Here is a 20,134-nt window from a genome sequence, read left to right on the forward strand (position 1 = left end):
TTTGACCTCCTTACAGTCCAAGGGACTCTCAAGAATCTCCTCCAGCACCACAATTTGAAAGCATCAATTCTTTCGTGCGCAGCCTTCTTTATGGTCCAACTCTCACATCCGTGTACTCAAAACCGGTTACATTATTGTTCCGGGCAAAGGGGAGGCAGGTGAAGCTAAGATGTGCCTTTCTACGAGTTGGTTCTCTGTAGAGTCAGTCCGTCCAGTTAAAAGCTGGCTCAGGTCCCTTGCTAGTGGGTGACAGAGCCTGTGGGGTGGGCAAGGTGGGCTCTCAAGGTCATCACTCCAGGGGCCCTGACGCTGCTCTCCCACCGTCTGTGTGGAGGAGGCTCTTCAGGGCAGGAACAGCTATTTCCTCCCTTCCTGAGATGGCTGCATGCTTTCACAGCACTGCTGACCGGGAGTGGGCCTGGCCATGGCTGGAGCTCTCAAGATCTTTGGAGGGCAGTGTAGGTCAGCCAAGAGTCTCCTTGCCCAGGACTCACAGATTCTCAGTATTTAAAGTCCAAATGTCCTTTGAGTCATTGTCCCTATCGAGAAGCCCCCCAGCAGAGCCTGGAGTGCGTCACCAGCTGAGCTTATCAGCCATGAAAGGAATCGATGACATCACCCCTGCTTGGCTTCCTCCCTGTAAACTGACTCACCTTTAGATCAAAACAGCTTCACTTAATTTGTAAACAAGCCGATTGGAAATCACAGCAAATCAATAACACAGCAAATAACACAGCACAATATGGCCGGGTGACGAAGGGGGAGGTGGGGCGCCTGCCTCCCAGGCACTCGCTCATGGTGGTGAGATGGCCACCGGGGAAGGATGGACTCGTGATCATGTGCGTGGTCACGGGACTTGAAGCTGCCTTTCTGGGTGGGTATCGGGAGGCAGGGTGGGCTTCAGGCAAGAGGTGGCATTTGAGTCCAGCGGGATCTTTGAGGAGCATGGTGAGCAAGCAGAGCCTGGAGCCCAGAGCCTGGGCAGGACTGGTAACCGGGGCTGTTTGTGGCCAGGAGAGGGGCTTGCAGGGGAGAAGGGGGACTGAGCGAGAAGCAGCTCTCACAGTGAAGTCAGATGGCTGTGTGGCTTTCTACTGGCCGCTTTGTGCCTCTGTTGTCTCGTCTGTAAGACGGTGATGCAAACAGCGCCAGATGGACTAGGGATCGTGTAGGAAAATCTCGTGAATATTCCCTAACCTTAGCTGCCCCGGGAAGGAAGCCCCGGGGACCTGGCCGAGCCCCTCCCCTGCCGCACCCCACCCCACTCCCACCCCGCAGGCCCGCCGTGCTGCCTGCCTCTGACCCCGCTGCTCATGTGTGTGTTGGTCACAGGGGCGGAGGAGGTGCTGCTGCTGGCCCGGCGGACGGACCTGCGGAGGATCTCGCTGGACACGCCGGACTTCACGGACATCGTGCTGCAGGTGGACGACATCCGGCACGCCATCGCCATCGACTACGACCCCCTGGAGGGCTACGTCTACTGGACGGACGACGAGGTGCGGGCCATCCGCAGGGCGTACCTGGACGGGTCGGGGGCGCAGACGCTGGTCAACACTGAGATCAATGACCCTGACGGCATCGCGGTTGACTGGGTGGCCCGCAACCTCTACTGGACCGACACCGGCACCGACCGCATCGAGGTGACGCGCCTCAACGGCACCTCCCGCAAGATCCTGGTGTCCGAGGACCTGGACGAGCCACGAGCCATCGTGCTGCACCCCGTGATGGGGTAAGGCTGGGAGGGGGTGCTGGGAGCCAGCCCGAGGCGGGCTGGGGGTCCCGGAGCTTTCTCCCCTTCAGGAGGAAACAGATGTCTGGTTAGGAGAGCTCGCCCTTCTAACAAGCTCCCAGGTGATGGGCTGATCTGGGAACCAGACTGAGAAGCTCCAACACAGAGCTTGGTTAGGTTTATAGAAAACCTAGAGACCTTGGGTAAGTCATTTCCCACCCTGGGCTTCAGCCTCCTCACCTGTGAGATAGAGCTATCCACCATGGTGATTTCTGGGCCAGCAGTGGCAACAAGATTGACGGCCACCGAAGCCCTTACTCTACACGTGCCGGGTCTCTCACACATGTCCGTCTTGCCCTCACCTTCTGGGGTAGGTTCACTGGGGGGACGCTGAAGCCCAGAGAGGTTCAGTGACTTGCCCAAGGTCACACAGCTGGGAGGCGGGACTTGGACCTGGCAGTCTGGTTCCAGCTTTCCCATGGAGGAGTCTGTGAATCTTGGCCATCAGGGTAGGAGCCTTTCTGAGACCACCCCCCCAGCAGCTCAGAGGGTAGCAGCTGAGCACCTTCCTGCAGCTTCATGACCAAGAACACGAAACTGGCATTCCCTAAGTCAGCGGGGTGGGGAGCCCTGAGAGCGCTTGAGGGCTGGTATTGAGGCTTCAGGGAAGCCCCCTGCCCTCGGTGTGGGATGGGCCCCCCTCACTGGGCCCAAATCCTGGGGCCGGCCTGGAGGGGCTGGGAGGGCCGCCCTGGGAGGCAGCCTCAGGGGCGATCACTGGGGTGGTAACTGAGCTGCACTGGCCGTAACCATGGTACCCGGAGCCCCCAGGGGTCTCCAGGTGCTCTTCCTTTTTCCCCTGGGGCTGAGGCTCCGGGTGACCTGACCCTCAGGGGGCCTGGTGGCTGGCAGGCTTGCAGCCCACCTGCCCGGGGAGCCTGCGCTCTGGGCCCTGCTCCCTGTGGAGCTGCCTCTGTCTCTAGAAGCCCAGCGGCGCGGTCCTCGGGGTGGTCACAGGGCTGCGGCTGGACAGGCCCGGACCTGGAGCCTCGAGCACCGCGGAGTTCGGGGTGGGGCGGGCCGGCAGACAGACGCGGCTCCGTACAATCTGCCAGGGAGCAGGACCGTCCCTCGGGGAGGGCAGGTGGGCATGAGAGGCCAGTCCCCTGGGTCTGCGGGGCAAGGAGGCAGGAGCTCGTCACCAGTGATGGGACCCGGGCTGTGGGCCGGGGAGACGGGGACCTGCTCCCCCCACCCCTGCCCTGATGGAGGCTGTAAGTCAGTGCCTCTGCTGGCCTCACTTGGGGGCCTCGTCCTCCCCTGTGAGATGGGGTCGGGTCCTTCCCAGCACTGGGTGTGCTGAGGGGACAGCTCTGGATGCTTCCCTGGACTGAAGCGTGCACACAGATACACACACACACACACCGCGCCACCAGAAAGCCCAGCCACTGCACGCATCTCACTTTGTTTCTCGGACAACAGACAGCTTGTTGCCTGATGTGCTTGGCACGTGGGGCCCTTGAGCTACTTGAAGGAGGTTCTGCTCTGCCTCTCTCCTTCTGGGCGCTCGTTGCCTGCGGCCCCGGGACCCTCGGCGGGTTGTCTGCTGGCTGCAGTCCCAGAGCCCGCCTGGTTAAGCCCCTGCGGTTCCCCGCGGAGTCCCTGGTGCTGCCCACGGGCTCAGGCGTGATGAGGGTGGACGCCGTTCTCAGTCCCGGGATGGACCCAGGACATGCCGGACGGGCAACCTCACGGACGTGTGCTTCTTCTCCAGCCTCATGTACTGGACAGACTGGGGGGAAAACCCCAAAATCGAGTGCGCCAACCTGGACGGGCAGGAACGGCACGTTCTGGTCAATACCTCCCTGGGCTGGCCCAATGGCCTGGCGCTCGACCTGCAGGAGGGCAAGCTCTACTGGGGAGATGCCAAGACGGACAAAATCGAGGTGAGCGTCCCCATCAGGGATCCCCAGCTGTTCTGTGGAGGTGGGGGCCTGGCCCGTCAGCCCCTGACCCTGGGCCTTTCCACCTTCCTGGGTCCTGCCTGGAGCACAGGGCAGACCCTTCTGGCATGTTTTTCAGTGGAGAAGGGCTGCAGGGTGAGCTTTCTGGAGGTGCCCTGAGCCTTCCCGGAGACTGGGTCGTGGGAAGCACGTGCCAAGCACATGGGCTGCCCCCTCTTGGGTCTTGGAGTTTGCCTCTGAGCACCCAGTGAGCACAAGCTCTGCTGCAGGTCTGGGTAGACGTGCCCAGCAGATGCTTCTCCGTCTTTCATGCCAAGTCGCTTCAGTCGTGTCTGACTCTGCAGCCCCACAGACTGTAGCCCGCCAGGCTTCTCTGTCCATGGAATTCTCCAGGCAAGAACACTGGAGGACGGGAGTCTTCCTCCAGGGGATCTTCCGACCCAGGAATCGAACCTGCATCTCTTTTATCGTCTCCTGCATTGCAGGTGAATTCTTTACCCCTGAGCCACTGGCTTCTCCGGTGCGCCCCTCAAAGGATGAATATTGCGAACCTTGGGGATTAGGCTGTCAGCTCAGGTGCGGACACCCCTCCTGGGGTCCCGTGGAGTCGGGGCTTCAGGAGAGCAGCCTCGGGTGAGGGGCCGCATCTCCTTTCCTGACAGCGTCATCAGACTCCAGGCGGGTGGGACGGTCAGGGGAGGCCCCCCTGGGGCAGCCCGCTGATGGGGCGGCTTCCCGCAGTGGTTCTGTCTCCAGTGCCCCCGCCAGAGGCTAAACCGCCGAGCATCTTCTCTGGCCTGTCTGGCCGGGTTGCCTTGGAGGGGAGAGAGGGTTCCTTCAGCATGGTCGCGCCCGTGGCCTGGCTCCAAGCTCCGAGCCGGGGCACTGGCAGAAAGGAGCCCTGCATGGTCAGCCGGCTTCCCTTTGAAGCCGGCGGCAGTCCGGCTCCTGCTTCACGGGGCAGCTGTGGCAGGTCCCCCGGGGTGAGGGGGAAGGAGAACCAAGCTCTGGAGCCCACGAGGCATGGATTCCTCTGGCTTCCACTGGCCGGTGGTGGCGGCACATGGATGGATTTGTGGAACAGCGTCCAGACTGTGGGAGGGGGCTGCGAAACCTTGCAGGTGGGCCTCCTGCCGCCTCGTCTGTGACAGCATCCTGGACGGCAGGGTCAGGCCAGCCCAGGTTCGCAGCCCCTCAGGGGCTTAAGCGCAGGGCGGCCCCCAGCGTGGGGTGTGGGTGGGGAATGGGCTCGGGGCCGGCTCGCTCTGGGAGACAGCCCTGAGGTGCCCTCCCTAGCCTCAGGGACCAGAGGTGGACTGGTCAGTCAAGACTGGAGCTGTCTGGGGTGGGGGTGGGTGCGGGCCTGCCTCCCTGCAGCCCCAGAGCTGCCCGTGCCGCCTGCCCTACTGACTTGGGTCTGGAGTTCCCCTGCGGCGCCTCCTTAACTCTCGTCCTGAGTCTGGAGCCCTTGGGGTTGGAAGTTCCTGCCACCGGCGCTCAGCCCTTCCTGTGACTCCGGCCGCACCCGGGGCCCTGGCCTCTCACCCGCTTCCTGCACCTTTTCCCCTCCTGCCCGTAGCCAGGCTCCCAGCTCCTACCCCTCCGATCTGCCCCTGCTCTCTTGCGCCACGAGATTCAGCTTTATTGGTAAAAGTATCTGGGACTTGCTGGCTCCCTATTTAGTCTCAAATCGACGGCCGCTTTGGCCCAGCCTCTCCCTCCTTTCTCTCTGACCTGCTTCTTGGTAGACGCCAAGCTTAGTGAGGGTTCTTCGCGAGGCGGGGCCATCCATCCAGAGCTTGTTCTCGAGCCCACGTGCCCAACTGTCCCAGCTCTCTCCCCTGGAAGCATTGGTTCTTCGGCACTCAGCCTTCTTTATGGTCCAGCTCTCACATCTGTACGTGATGTGGAACAGCCAGAGCTTTTGATTGTATAATGAAATACATACCCCTGCATGGATCACAGCCTTGTTGTGGCAAACGGACTTGCAGATTTCATTATATACATACAAGTGTAATAAGAATAGAAATAAAGTGCTCAATAAATGTAACGTGCCAGAGCCATCCCCTGACCCTGGCCTGTGAAAGGACTGTCTTCCACGAAATCCATCCTTGGTGCCAAAAAAGCTGGGGACCATTGAAGTAGAAGCAGGGGGCCCGCCCTTTATTAATCCTGAAATGGGCAAAGCGTTCACACAGCCCTGTGCGCACACCGTGATCTGGCAAGGTCCCTGGATGGCAGTTTGAGCCATTCCTGAAGAAGAGCAAGGCCGAGTCTTGCCCTCTGTGGCCTTGCGGTATCTTCTAAAGCTTCCTCCCTAGCGGCTTCCCTGGTGGCTAAGACAGTAAAGAATCTGCCTGCAATGCTGGAGACTGGGATTCGATCCCTGGGTCAGGAAGATCCCCTGGAGAAGGGAATGGCTACCCGCTCCAGTGCCTGGAGAATTCCGTGGACAGAGGAGCCTGTCGGGCTACCGTCCACAGAGTCACAAAGAGTTGGACACGACAGAGTGAATAACCCTTTCAGTTTCACTTCTCCCCAGGGTTGCTCTGACTCCGGGTGCAGTCTCACGGGCTGACCCCATAGACCTGTTTGGCCCGTCTTTGAGGCAGGAAGTGTCACCTGTGTGTGGGTTACCTGGCACTTGCTGGAGGCCCGAGGGGTCACCCGGACTCCTTGTGGCTCCCCCGCCCCCACTGTGATGTCTTACTCAGCCAGGACCCTGGGGAGCTGGTGTCCTGCAGCTGACATCTGCTGGTGGTCATCTGCTGTCAGGGTGGGTGCTCGTGGGAAGTACCCGGCGGGGATCGACACACCCGGGGCGGGGGCAGGTGGGCCAAGGAGGAATCACAGCCTAAGATGAAAATATACTCCGTCCCCCTGCTCCTGACATTTCCTGAGTTGGTGGAGGTGATTTCCAGCACATGTGGAATAAACCCTCATTGGAGGAGTGGTGGATGGGCTGTGTGTCCAGGTCCATGAACCCTGGGGAAGAAGGTTGCAGGACCCCTGAGCAACGGGGCCATAAGCTCTGCGGGTGTGCGTGGGTATATGTGTAAGATCTTTTGAATTACGTGAATCAAAATAACCAGGGCAGTTTTAATTTGGGGTTTTATGTGAGTATAGTCATTCTATCAGAGAGCAGAACTCTTTTTCCTTGTTTTTTTTTTTCAGTTTTTTTTTTTTTTTAATGTGGGCTATTTCTAAAGTCTTTATCAAATTTGTTACAACACTGCTTCCTTTTTCTTAAAAGTGTTTTGGGTATTTTTTGGCCTTGAAGCATGTGGGATCCCAGCTCCCTGACCAGAGATCAAATCCACACCCCCACAGCATTAGAAGGCAAAGTCCCACCCACTGGACCGCCAGGGAAGTCCCTCTTTTTCCTTTAAAAGTTTTGCTTTCAAAGTATTGGTCCTGGGAATCACACCCCTTTGCACAGCTAAGTGCTGGAAACAGCATTCAGTGTAAGGAAAGTGCACGTCAGGGGACGTTTTGGGGTCCCCTGGTTTGTGGGTGGCCATGCAGACCCCGCAGCAGTGGGTCCTGCCCCTTGGACACGGCTGAGGGTGGGCTTCTCTGGGATCTGCCCACCCTTCCTCCCGTCGCACAGCTGTTGTTCTGCAGGTCATGCAGTGAGCTGGTCGGGGGACGGGTGTGTTCTCCTGCCACCCCCCACTTCCCCGACCCCAGACCTGGGCCTGGTGTGTGAGGTCAGCTGAGCATAGGAGGCCGGAGGCCTAGAGGTCAGAGAGAGCACGCTGCATGCGGGCCCCTTCCGCATCTGGCTTGGCCATTTGAACATAACTTCCTGGAGGCATCTAGTTTCCTTTCCTGAAAATCAAGGGCAGGGTAACTTCTCCAGCAGGGCTTTAAAACTGTGGACTGGAGACCAGACTGCCTAATTTGTGCCACTATCAAATGCTTGGTGGTTTCTACACTTATCTTTTTGCTGACCTGCGTGGCTTGTGGGATCTTAGTTCCCTGACCAGGGATTGAACCTGGACCCCAGCAATGAAAGTTCTGGGTCCTAACCACTGGACCGTCAAGGAATTTCTTACACTTTTAAATAAAAACAGTCAAAGGAGTAGTATCTCGTGGCATGTGAAATTTATATGAAATTCCAATTTTTTTGTTTTTATTTTTTGTTTTTGTACAAATGAAGTGTTATTGGGACATGTTCCATTCCGTTCAGTTGCTCAGTCATGTCCGACTTTGTGACCCCATGGACTGCAGCACACCAGGCTTCCCTGTCCATCACCAACTCCCAGAGCTTACTCAAACTCATGTCCATCGACTGGGTGATGCCATCCAACCATCTCATCCTCTCGTCCCCTTCTCCTCCTGCCTTCAGTCTTTCCCAGCATCAGAGTCTTTTCTAGTGATTCAGTTTTTCGCATCAGGTGGCCAAAGTATTGAAGTTTCAGCTTCAGCTTCAGTCCTTCCAGTGAATATTCGGGACTGATTTCCCTTAGGATGGACTGGTTGGATCTCCTTGCAGTCCAAGGGACTCTCAAGAGTCTTCTCCAACACCACAGTTCAAAACCATCAATTCTTCAGCGCTGAGCTTCCTTCATAGTCCAGCTCTCACATCCGTACATGACTACTGGAAAAACCATAGCTTTGACTAGACAGACCTTGTGGCAAAGTAATGTCTCTGCTTTTTAATACGCTGTCTAGGTTGGTCATAACTTTTCTTCCAAGGAGCAAGCGTCTTTTAATTTCGTGGCTGCAGTCACCATCTGTAGTGATTTTGGAGCCCCCCAAAATAGTCTCTCACCGTTTCCATTGTCTTCTCATCTATTTGCCATGGAGTGATGGGACTAGATGCCATAATCTTGGTTTTCTGAATATTGAGCTTTAAGCCAACTTTTTCACTCTCCTCTCTCACTTTCATCAAGAGGCTCTTTAGTTCTTTGCTTTCTGCCATAAGGGTGGTGTCATCTGCATATCTGAGATATTGGGACAGACTCACACTTATTCTAGGCTCCCTCCATGGCTGTTTTTCTATGACAAGAACGTTATGGCCTCAAAGCCAAAAATATTTACGCTCCTTTTCAGAAATTGCTTGCCAGACCTTGTCCTGGACGGTCCGCCTGGCCCCCATGTTGTCGATATCCCAGGTTCGGATCTGTTCTTTCTGCATTCTGTTCTGATGTGTTACTCACCCCGGAGGCTGATGGATGGGTTCCCTGTGTCTGTCTCCTCACCCTCCGTCAGAGGGCCCAGGGAAGTTGGAGGTCCCCAAGTTGGGCCCAGAGGGAGCCTGGAGGGCTGACATGTGTCTACCTGTAGACAAGCCGCCCTCGTCTGCTCCAGGATTTGGGAAAGACCTGGCCCAGCAGAGTTACTTTGACAGATGTGTTGGATTTGCTCAAGGTTTGCTGAAAGCTGCCGTGAGAAAGGCTGCCGTAGGATCGTTTATTTTCTTGAGTGTTAGAGTCTTGATGTTTTTCCAAGTTGGAGGGCTTGCTGGGTGTTTCATGGGGTCTGTAATTGTGCAAAGAGGAAGAGGGGAGGGCTTCCGAGGCAGAGGAGTGCCCTGCCAGCCCAGAGCCACGGGTCTGTGCTTGTGGTGGGAGCCACCAGCCTGGCCCCAGGGAGCAGCTCACGGCCTCCCCCACTTTGTTCTGGACAACTGAGACGGGGAGGTGGGGGGCAGGCAGAAACGGGGAGGTACTTCCGGGCAGCGTCCGCCCCCCTCAATGGTCCTGTGTCTTCCGTGGGCTCACGTTCATCATTCCTAAGCTGGGAAAATGTACTTCCTCACCTCAGTCAATGGAACGTGCGCTTACTTATGTCTGTTGCTGCTGCTAAGTCACTTCAGTCGTGTCCGACTCTGTGCGACCCCATAGACGGCAGCCCACCAGGCTCCCCCATCCCTGGGATTCTCCAGGCAAAAACACTGGAGTGTCTGGAATGGAGTTATTAAAGGAAATGAAGAAAATGTGGACCCAGAGAAGGACGAGAAAAGTCTCCAGAGAGATACTGCTGGCCCTTCGGTGTATAGCAGGCAGTGTCTTTAGGTTCCAGATGTGGGTTGTTTTTATGGTTCTGATCTGCATCCACAGCCCTTGCCTAACCCTGGGTATTCAGCGTCAGAGAAGGAGCGGGTGTGTTGCCTGTGAGTGTGAGACGGACCGTGTATTCTTGGAGACGCTCTTCCTCTTGCTGTGCACTCCCCTCAGGTGGGACCCCTTCCCCAGGTCCAAGTTCTGTGTGAAGCGTGTGTTCACCATCTTTATGTGCCTTCGTGTGGTGGGGCCAAAACCAGAACCAGCACCCTGCACCAGCTTGGAGTGTCCCTGCATCCATCGCCTGGCCCCTGGGGCTAACCCACGGGCCAGAAGTGGAGCCCAGAGCTCTGCACAGAAATCCTGCCATCCGAGGTCTGCACACCAGCTCGTGACACAAGAGATGGTCCCTCACCTGGGCGGCTCATTGGAGCCCCCAGGGGGGCCCGTACCTGGCCTTCCAGTTCTGATGTAATTGCCCCTGGTGGGGCCCAACCACAGTAGTTTGATTAAGTTCCCAGGGGGACTGAGCTGCCCCCCTTAATTACAGGTGGGCAGACTGAGGCCCTTGGGGTGCAGGGACTCGGCTGTGGGCAGAGCAGGGGTGGGCTCCCCGGCTGCAGGGTCCTGAGCTGCCTGTCCCGCCCCCACCGTTTGACCCAGCAGTTTTGAGTTTTGTCCTGTGCTGTCCAACAACAGAGGACCAAAGTCTTTTCTGCTCAACACACACCCGATCTGTCTTACGTGTGTGCCACCTGCACAACAGAAGGCTTGGATCCTCTCCGATGAGCTGGAAATATAATCTGGCTGTAGGAGGCCTGTTGAGACTTGCCTTTAATTCATTGTGTCTCTTTGATCCTGGCCTGAAAGCCCAAGAGTTCGGATGTTGCGTTTTTATCATCTTCCTTTTCACATCAGCTTCTACGGGCTCAGCTATCATCACAAGCACATCTTATCCTGTTTGTGTGTTTCGGTTGGTTAAGGCGTTCTTATGTTTGACGGTACTTTTCTCATCTGTGGCTTTTGTGGTTGATGCTTTTAATCAGCACTGACTCGTCAAGAAGATTTAGCTTTTACATCTCAGAGTTAACGACCACCAGTGTGTATCTGGGAGGGCGTCCCCTGCTGGCTCAGCGGTAAAGAAGCCACCTGCCAATGCAGGAGATGCAGGTTTGATCCCTGGGTTGGGAAGATCCCATGGAGTAGGAAATGGCAACCCTTTCCTATGTTGTGCCTGGGAAATCCTGTGGACAGAGGAGCCTGGTGGACTATAGTCCATGGGAGTCACAAAAGAGTTGGGTAGGATTTAGCAACTCAACAACAAGAAGTATGTCTGGGGTTGGATATTGTCTTAGAGCTCTAGGCTTCAGACTTAGAACCAAAAGTGTCCTCAGAGTTCATCTGGTCCTGACTGAGCAAGAAATTAGTCCACAGGCAAGTGGGAGGCCTTGTCTGGGGCCTGCAGTGCGTTTGTGGTCCAGCCTTTTGAAACTGGGCTCTGTGTCGGGGTGGTGATCAGCGCCTTCTCGTGTTGTGTCTGGGCAGACATTGCTAATCAGTCGGTCTGAGACCCACACCTTGGTACTCCAGTCGATCAGCAGTGGTGAGGCAGAGGATACCTGTTTGCCTTGCCTGCCCCTCTCAGCACAGCATGCACACCCAGGTCTGGGAGGCAGTAGGAAAGAGCCCCTGAATGGCTCTTCACTGAAGACATCATTCGTCCAGCTGCCCCCGTGAGCCGTGATGCCCGGCCTGGCCAGCGGCAGATGCATCTGGGGCCTGTCCTATTCCAGACCGCTCAGGCCCAAGGCTGGCTCAGCCCCATGTCTGCCCTCCTGCAGGTGATCAATGTCGACGGGACGAAGCGGCGGACGCTCCTGGAGGACAAGCTCCCGCACATTTTCGGGTTCACGCTGCTGGGGGACTTCATCTACTGGACCGACTGGCAGCGGCGTAGCATCGAGCGTGTGCACAAGGTCAAGGCCAGCAGGGACGTCATCATCGACCAGCTGCCTGACCTGATGGGGCTCAAGGCCGTGAATGTGGCCAAGGTCGTCGGTGAGTCCGGTCAGCCTCCAGCCCGGGGTCGGTCCTGCCACAGGCTGGTGGCTGCCCTTTGGTCCACAGGCAGCCGAGCTGGAGGCTGAAGCTGGGGTTGTACGTGCTGGACTGGGGCACCCACTCTGGGACTGGACAGGGCAGGAGATGGTGAAAATATGAGGACACGTGATGGGGTGGGGTATGGACCGGGCACAGTGAGTGGGCGTGGCTGGCAGTAATTGCTCTCACGGTGGCTAACACTTATTGAGTGCCTGCTGTGTGCCAGGCTCTGGCCAAGCACCTTGGTGCCCAGAGCAGCCCTCCACACTAATGACAAGGCGGCCCTATTAGTGCTGGGGAGAGGGAGGCAAGACCTCATACAAATGGGCAATCAAGCTCAGGACTCACGCCTGGGGCTGCCCCGACCTCACTGCTGGGCTGGGCTGAGATCGTTGTGCAGTGTGACAGGCTGGACCCTAAAATGCACACCTTTAATCTAAAAGCCGGGATCTGCAGCAAGTTCCCTTAACACAATGACTTGTCTCTTTATGACTAGGATTCCCAATGCAAGTCTGCCAGCTACACTGGGGGCAGTAGTGTCCAACTGCGCCAGGGGGACAGAAGTGGGGACGGGGCAGTGGGCTCTGTGGGGACAGGGACTCTGTCCCCACCTGGGGCCCCCGTGCCTGGTCCTACGCCTTCTCATCAGAGACACTCAGTTAACCTTTGACGGAAGGAGGGAGGGGGGACTGACCAGAGAGGCCGAGGGCTTGCCCTCAAGTTGCTTCTAGTCCAGTGGGTGAGACACTGCTTTGTCAGCTCTGCTGCCAGGCTGGTGATTAAAGCTGAGATGTGAAAGTGATGCCTGGCTTTAAAATGCAAGGGAGGGCATTTGAGCATGGAATTTGGGGAGCAGGTGGGGGCAGGGTCTGCCTGGCAGAAGGGACAGCTGAGCAGGAGCCTGGAGGTGCGGCCTGAGGGCCACCTGGGGGGTGGGGCGGGGATGGTGCACCCCTGTCTCCAGGAGAGGCCTTTGGTCTCAGCCTACCCTCCTGAGACCAGATGATGTAATCAGCGCACTTGGTTTACCAGCCGCCTTGGAAAACACATTCATTATCTATGGCAGAGCGCAAGGCCCACCAGCAAATGGGTGTTTGAAAAGCAAAGAATAAAACTGCAGAGATAAGAAAAATGATGCCTCCATGGGGTGTGATTTAAAGTTGAGAAATTGGGTCCCTTCCCACCTTCTTTCTCTCTCTTGTCGGGATTTACTGAGAAAGATGGCAGAGAGGATTGCTTTTTTTAGCTGAAATATTTAACACGAAATTAAAGCCAATTTTAACAGCACTGCAGCAGAGTGAGTCTAACAGGCTGGCCCAAAATAAAATGTATGCTGACTACTGTCTGTTGGAATAAGAAACAGGCGCCTTGGGCCATCCTGGGTGAATCTCAGATTTTGAGGGCGCTGAGAATGTCGGGGACTCAGAGGAGGAACCATCCGGGTGGTGACCTGGGCTGCAGTCTGGTCAGCAGGCGGGGAGGCCAGGCCCAGTGAGGAAGGGGGAGCAGAGGGCTAGGTGTCCCCAGGTCGCCTTGAGGATGGAGGCGTTCAAGTGTGCAGGGAGGCCCCGGGCCCAGAGCCTTGCTCCGTCCTGTCCTTGATCCGGCGGGGAGGCCCTGGGTTTCCACCAACCCTCCCTGCTGTCCCCTAGAGGCGTCTGGAGGAAATGAAGCCACCTACAACCAGGGAGCCAGCGCCCCCACTTGCAGGGCCACTGGGGCCTAGAACCTGTGTCTTTCCGTCCAGGAACCAACCCGTGTGCGGACGGGAACGGGGGCTGCAGTCATCTGTGCTTCTTCACGCCCCGCGCCACCAAGTGCGGCTGTCCCATTGGCCTGGAGCTGCTCAGCGACATGAAGACCTGCATTGTGCCCGAGGCCTTCCTGGTGTTCACCAGCCGGGCCGCCATCCACCGGATCTCCCTGGACACCAACAACAACGACGTGGCCATCCCGCTCACGGGCGTCAAGGAGGCGTCCGCCCTGGACTTCGACGTGTCCAACAATCACATCTACTGGACCGACGTCAGCCTGAAGGTACGGCAGCGGGGTGTCCTGCTCTTCACCTCTCCTCTGAATACCTGCCAGCAATGATATCGCCTCAGAGGCTTAAAAAAGGCTTTCTTTTTTTTAATAGATTTTCTTTTTGGTGGGCCATACCATGTATGATCTTAGCTCTCCGATCATGAAGAGAGCACAATGCATGATCCCCCTGTGTTGGGAGGACAGAGTCTTAAGCACTGGACCACTGGGAAGTCCCTTAATATATTTTTTAATGGTTTATTTATTTGGCTGGGCCAGGTCTTAGTTGTGACACTTGGGATTTTCAGTCTTTGTTGTGGCAAGCGGGATCTTTGGTCTCAGCCCGTGGGATCTAGCTCCCCGACCAGGGATTGAACCCAGGCCCCCTGCATTGGGAGAGTGGAGTCTTAGCCCCTGGACCAACAGGGAAGGCCCAATAGTTTTGTTCTATTTTTTTTTAACGGAAGTCTAGTTGCTATACAATGTCAGTAGCAAGTGCACTGTATAGCGATTGACCATTTTGAAAGGTTATACTCCATTTATCACTATTAATATATATTAATAAATTATCCATATATTGGCCATATGCTCCGAGTGGTCCAGTGTATCCTTGTAGCTTATTTTATACCTAATAGTTTGTACCGTTTGCTCTCCTACCCTGATGTTGCCCGCTCTTCCCTCTCCCCACTGGTAACCACTGTATCTGTGAGCCTGCTTCTTTTTTGTTATATTCACTAGTTTGTTACAGTTTTTAGATTCCCATATAAGTGATATGGTACAGTATTTGTTTTTTTCTGATTTATGACAAAGCATAATCCCCTCCAAGTCTGTGCATGTTGTTACAGATGGCAAAATTTCATTCTTTTTTATGGCTGACTATAAAAAAATTAAAAGAAAAAAACCATAGGGAGTTCCTTGGTGGTCCAGTGGTTAGGACTCTGTGCCTCCACTGCAGGGGGCACAGGTTGCATCCCTGGGTCGGGGAACTAAGATCCCACAAGCTGCAGGGTGCAGCTAAAAATAAATAAATTTTTAAAAATTAAAGCAAAAATTAAAGAAGTATTTATTATGGCTTGGTTCAAACCAATAGAACACTAGTGAACCCATGTTAATACCTAAGCATAAATGATTACAGTGAGCAGATCCAGTGGACACACAGGTGGCCATTTCTAGAGTGATTATGTATCCATGTGTCTTTTGATTCACCCCACTCACTCCCTCACGAGTCCCCACTTACTTAACAAACTTTCTTTGTTCTGGGCACTAATGTAAATATCCTGGATAAATGTAGGAAAGCCTCCTTTATCTTCTCAAGTAGAGTTTGGCAAACTGGTCCTTGGGCCAGCCTCCTCATTTTGTCAGTCAAGTTTTTTTGGAACAGTGGTACCCATTTGCCTGTGGATCGTCCACACCTACTTTTGTGCCACTGTGAATGTGTGCTAATTCACTTCAGTCGTGTCTGACTCTTTGCGACCCCATGGACTGTAGCCCGCTAGGCTCGTCTGTCCATGAGATTCTCCAGGCAAGAATACTGGAGTGGGTTGCCATGCCCTCCTCCAGGGGATCTTCCTGACCCAGGGATAGAACCTGCATCTCTTGTGTCTCCTGCATTGGCAGGCGGGTTCTTTACCACTAGCGCCACCAGGGAAGCCAGTAGGTAGTGGCAAATCCATGTACCCTGTGATACCTGAAATATTTACCAGAAAAATCCTCTAACCCCTGTTCTAAAGCCCTGGACAACTGAAATGGTTTAATCATCTATCTTTTATTCTACCATTGATATTACATGGTTCGTAAGACTTTTTTCTGATTTTAAAAGTCATAGGGTTCAGTGTAGAAAAAGAGAAAAATATACAGAAAAAGTATAAAGAAGAAAATAAAACACCCACATCTCCATCATCTCGAGTCAGCCACTGATGTCATTGTAGTGCATTTCCTTGGATTTTTTCCCTATGTTATTGTTTACATAATCAGTCATACGCTACATAGAATTTTGTATCCTGTTTTATTTTTTTGGTCACATAACATATTTTATCAAGCTATTACAAACTCTTCAACATAATTCTTTAAATGTGTATTCTACCGTGCATATATTTCTTAATCATCGCCTTATTTTAAATGGCCTTCCGGTTTTTTCCCAACTCTAAACCATACCACAGTAAATAGATATCTCTGTGTGTAAGGTCTCTTTTGTATTTTCTTTGCTTTGAATAACATTTCAGGAGGAAGATCACTGGGTGAAAGATCCTATGATTTCTTTTTTAGGGTGTAACTATTTTGAAGGGTCCTGAGACGTGTATATATAACATAGCTTATATAATGATTTATTATTTTAAAATTATGTACTATTATATAATATTTACATAAAGGATGTATCATATATATATACATATACATATTGCCAAATTGTTTCTTCTGAAAAGGTTGTGTTTCAAAAGTTCCTTTAAAAACGCGAATATTGAGGGGGAATAAATAAAAGAAATAAAGAGAATAGAAACTCAAACGTTGCGATCTCGCCCCTCATCAGTAGCTGGTCAGTAGTTGCTCCAGCATCACCTGGTGAGACGTCTGCCGAAACTCTGGTTCCTAACGGGTGGTCCTCTCCTCCTCCCCACTCCCAGACCATCAGCCGGGCCTTCATGAACGGGAGCTCCGTGGAGCACGTGATTGAGTTTGGCCTTGACTACCCGGAAGGCATGGCCGTCGACTGGATGGGCAAGAACCTCTACTGGGCAGACACCGGGACCAACAGGATCGAAGTGGCCCGGCTGGACGGGCAGTTCCGGCAGGTCCTCGTGTGGAGGGATCTAGACAACCCACGGTCGCTGGCCCTGGACCCCACCAAAGGGTAAGGGCTGCTTTGCCAGCCCGTGCGCCCGTGTCCCCACCACCTCTCCACACCAGGCAGAGCGGTGATGCCCCGAGGCAGACGGCTGCCCACCGCCCGTCGACGCTGCAGTTCAGAGTAGTAATGACCGCCGCTAGCTTGGAGGCGGCCGGGACCAGCAGAACTCTCGGGGGTCATCTGGTTCATTTCACAGTCGGGACACTGAGGCCCAGAGCAGAAGCAGGAAGGAAGGGAAGCCCCCGTATCAGGCACCGCCTGGGCCCTCCCAGGGGAGCCTCTTGTCGGAGCACCCAGGGGCCCTGCCAGGGTGGGTGTCTTTGTACCTGATTTCACGGATGCAGAAACTGAGGCTCGGAGAAGCTCAGAGACTGAAGGTCACTGAAGGTCATGTCAGTGGTCCAAGAAGCCCTATCCAGACACCTGTCTGGAGCTTCTTCTCCTGGCTTCTTGCAGCCGCTTGGCTGCAGTTTAAAACCTGCCTTGCAAGGCGCATGCTTTGATCTGTCAGGCAGCCTGGGGACCCTGTCCTGGGGCCAGAGGGCCGGGCGGAGTCTTCCTCTGCCTGCAGTGCTCACCCCATAAAGCATCAGTGATGTGTAGGGAGCACCCCAAACCCTGCCTGCTGCATGCTGTTAAGGAAGGAAGATTTCTGCAGAACAAAGGGAGAGGTCTGGATTTTAGTGAAAGAACCAGGAAACACAAGTCTGGGATGGAGGTTTCTTCCCCAGAGCTGCTGTTGAAGAGCCAGGAAAGAGGTGGCGGTGGAGCCGAGTTCGAATCCCGGCCCTGCAAGGCCTGTTTGTCTGGGGCTCTTGTTTTCTTCCTTCTTTGAGGAAAGGGGCTGTACGCCCTGATTGGCCCACATTCTCCTGTCCAGCCTAGTTAGTGTTTGTCTCTGACACGGTGTCCCAGCCTGGATGTCCTGGCACATGGTCACCACGTTTGTGCACCCGAACAAGAATATCAGGGCTTAGCTTGCAGGATGTAGCTCCGTGGCTGCTCCTGGAGGACAGTGGGGTGGTGGGGGGCTCCCAGGTCTCCCCCTGGTCCCTGCTTCCTGCAGGATGCCTTCAGCATGGCCCAGGAGATGGCGGCAGGCAGGCTCCCTGCCCTGACTCAGGGGTGGACACGCTGACTGCACCCGCCCTGCTCCCGTGTCTTCCAGCTACATCTACTGGACCGAGTGGGGCGGCAAGCCCAGGATCGTGCGGGCTTTCATGGACGGGACCAACTGCATGACGCTGGTGGACAAGGTGGGCCGGGCCAACGACCTTACCATCGACTACGCTGACCAGCGTCTCTACTGGACGGACCTGGACACCAACATGATCGAGTCATCCAACATGCTGGGTGAGAGCCGGTGGGTCCTGCCGGGAGGGGGCACCCCTGGTGGGGTGCTGCCTGCCTTCAGCCCCCAAGGCACTGTGCCCTCGGGCCTGCAAGGTGTGGACAGGCCCCAAGTGCTGACCAGCATGCCACCCGAGGTGTCCCTTTCCGCCCCTGGTGCCATTGTGTAGAGGCCCTGGTGCTGACAGCCAGCTCCTGGCCAACCCCAGGCCAAGATTCTAATCTGACCTGACATCACATAACATAGGTTTGCGGTGATGGGGAAACTGAGGCCCAGGGAGGTCACGGGACCTGTGTAAGGTCACCGAGCGTCGCTCAGCCCCCAGGATCACATGCTCCATCTCTACCCAACCCTGAATTCCTCCTGGGTACCAGGCATCGTTCTGGGGCCACTCAGCACCCTGGGATTAGATTAAAAACAAACCCAGGACTTCCCTGGTGGTCCAGTGGTTAGGATTGCACCTGCCAATGCAAGGACACAGGTTCAGTCCCTGGTCGGGGAAGATTCCACATGTCAGGGGGCATCTAAGCCCCTGGGCGACTAAGCCCCTGCAACACAACTCCTGAGCCCACTCCCTAGAGCTTGTGCTCCCAACAAGGGAAGGGAGTGCTCCCTGCACACAGCAACCAGAGAATGCCTACAGGCAGCAGCAAAGACCCAGCGCAGCCGAAGACACATAAATAAATAATAATTAAAAAGCAAAAAAAAAAAAACCCAAAACCCCTCATTCCATATCACCCAGCCGTGAGGGCAAGATTTGAACCTAGAACATGACTGGACTTCCTCATGGGGGGGCGGGGGTGGCTCTCTTGGGTGGTACCAGGTGATGGAGCTACCCTTTGCAAATAAGGGAATTTGGCTTCCTTCCTTAATGCTGCTGCCGCCACCTGGGGTAGGCACAGTTGTACCCACTTTACAGATGAGGAGACTGAGGCCTTGGTGGGCTGAACCGCTTGTCCCAGGTGCTGTGTGAACAGAGCCAGGGCCAGAAGCTCTGTGTTCTGGTTTCTGCTCACAAGGGGCTGCACCCGCCCTGCACACAGACTCTCCTGGTTCATGGGGCCCGCAGCGAGGCTTGGCTGCGTCTTCGAGGCCACCACGCCAGCCCCGCAGGGAGTGAGAGGGGCTGGTGGCAGGTGGGAGACCGGTTGCCGCACAGCTGTGGTTGCCCGAAACAATTAGGCTCCCTGATTACCCCCGAGTGATGACACAGTCAGAGGAACAGCAGTGACAGCCCTGGAAACCCGCCCAGGCCTGCAGGTCGGGGGCAGCCGGGTGCATCCGGCCGGGCTGTTCTCTGCCGTGGCAGGTTTCCCACTGAACGGCACAGACGTGTTCAGAGCACTTGGTTAACAACAGAGGAGGCCCCAGTGGGAAGAGGGCCTGTGTGTAAGAGCTGAGCATGGATCGTGAGCCTGGGGCTTTTCACTTTTTTCCTTTTTAAAAATCATTTTCAAAACATTATTTCAAATCGTGCCATAGATGATTTCCTTCTGCTTCCTCCTATTCCCACATAGGAAGAGCACGTCCGCATGTCACTGATTTGTTTTCATGGGCTTCACTTTAAAAAAAATATTTATTTGGCTCTGCAGGGTCTTAGTGGTGGCACGAAGGATTTTCCTTCGATCTTTAGTTGCAGCACGCAAACTCTTAGCTGTGGCATGTGGGATCTAGTTCCCTGATCAGGGATCGAACCCCGATCCCCTGCGTTGGGAATGTGGAGTCTTAGCCACTGAACCACCAGGGAGATTCCCATCATTGGCATCATTTTTACTGTGAAATAGAACATATGTGTATATCGGTTTCCGCAATGACTCAGCAGTAAAGAATCCTCCTGCAATGCAAGAGACCCAGGTTCGATCCCTGGGTTGGGAAGATCCCCTGGAGGAGGAAATGGCAACCCACTCCAGTGTTCTTGCCTGGAAAAAATCCCATGGACAGAGGAGCCTGGCGGGCTATAGTCCATGGGGGTCACAGAGAGTTGGATACGACTGAGTGACTCAGCATGCGCACAGAGCATATGTGAGGCGTTCGCAGAGCACACACTTTGACAAGGGCAGACTTAGGAACCCTCACCGGGGTCGAGGTCGCGTGTCCCCGGGCTCCGCACGT

At 55.1% G+C, this 20,134-nt stretch overlaps 1 protein-coding gene across 4 annotated transcripts in view; it reads left to right on the forward strand.

The window, feature by feature from the left end:
• Positions 1-20,134, forward strand: part of LRP5 (LDL receptor related protein 5) — a 118,727-nt gene that overhangs the window by 66,155 nt on the left and 32,438 nt on the right. For all 4 annotated transcript variants that reach the window (XM_043451206.1, XM_043451202.1, XM_043451203.1 and 1 more), the window contains exons 6-11: positions 1,333-1,729; positions 3,504-3,675; positions 11,546-11,762; positions 13,552-13,841; positions 16,448-16,674; positions 17,840-18,024. In XM_043451206.1, coding sequence (XP_043307141.1) covers positions 1,333-1,729; positions 3,504-3,675; positions 11,546-11,762; positions 13,552-13,841; positions 16,448-16,674; positions 17,840-18,024 — 1,488 coding nt within the window. The remainder of the gene's footprint in view (positions 1-1,332; positions 1,730-3,503; positions 3,676-11,545; positions 11,763-13,551; positions 13,842-16,447; positions 16,675-17,839; positions 18,025-20,134) is intronic.

This window comes from Cervus canadensis, chromosome 29 (assembly GCF_019320065.1).
Source record: "Cervus canadensis isolate Bull #8, Minnesota chromosome 29, ASM1932006v1, whole genome shotgun sequence".
In the NCBI taxonomy this organism is placed as follows: Eukaryota; Metazoa; Chordata; class Mammalia; order Artiodactyla; family Cervidae; genus Cervus; species Cervus canadensis.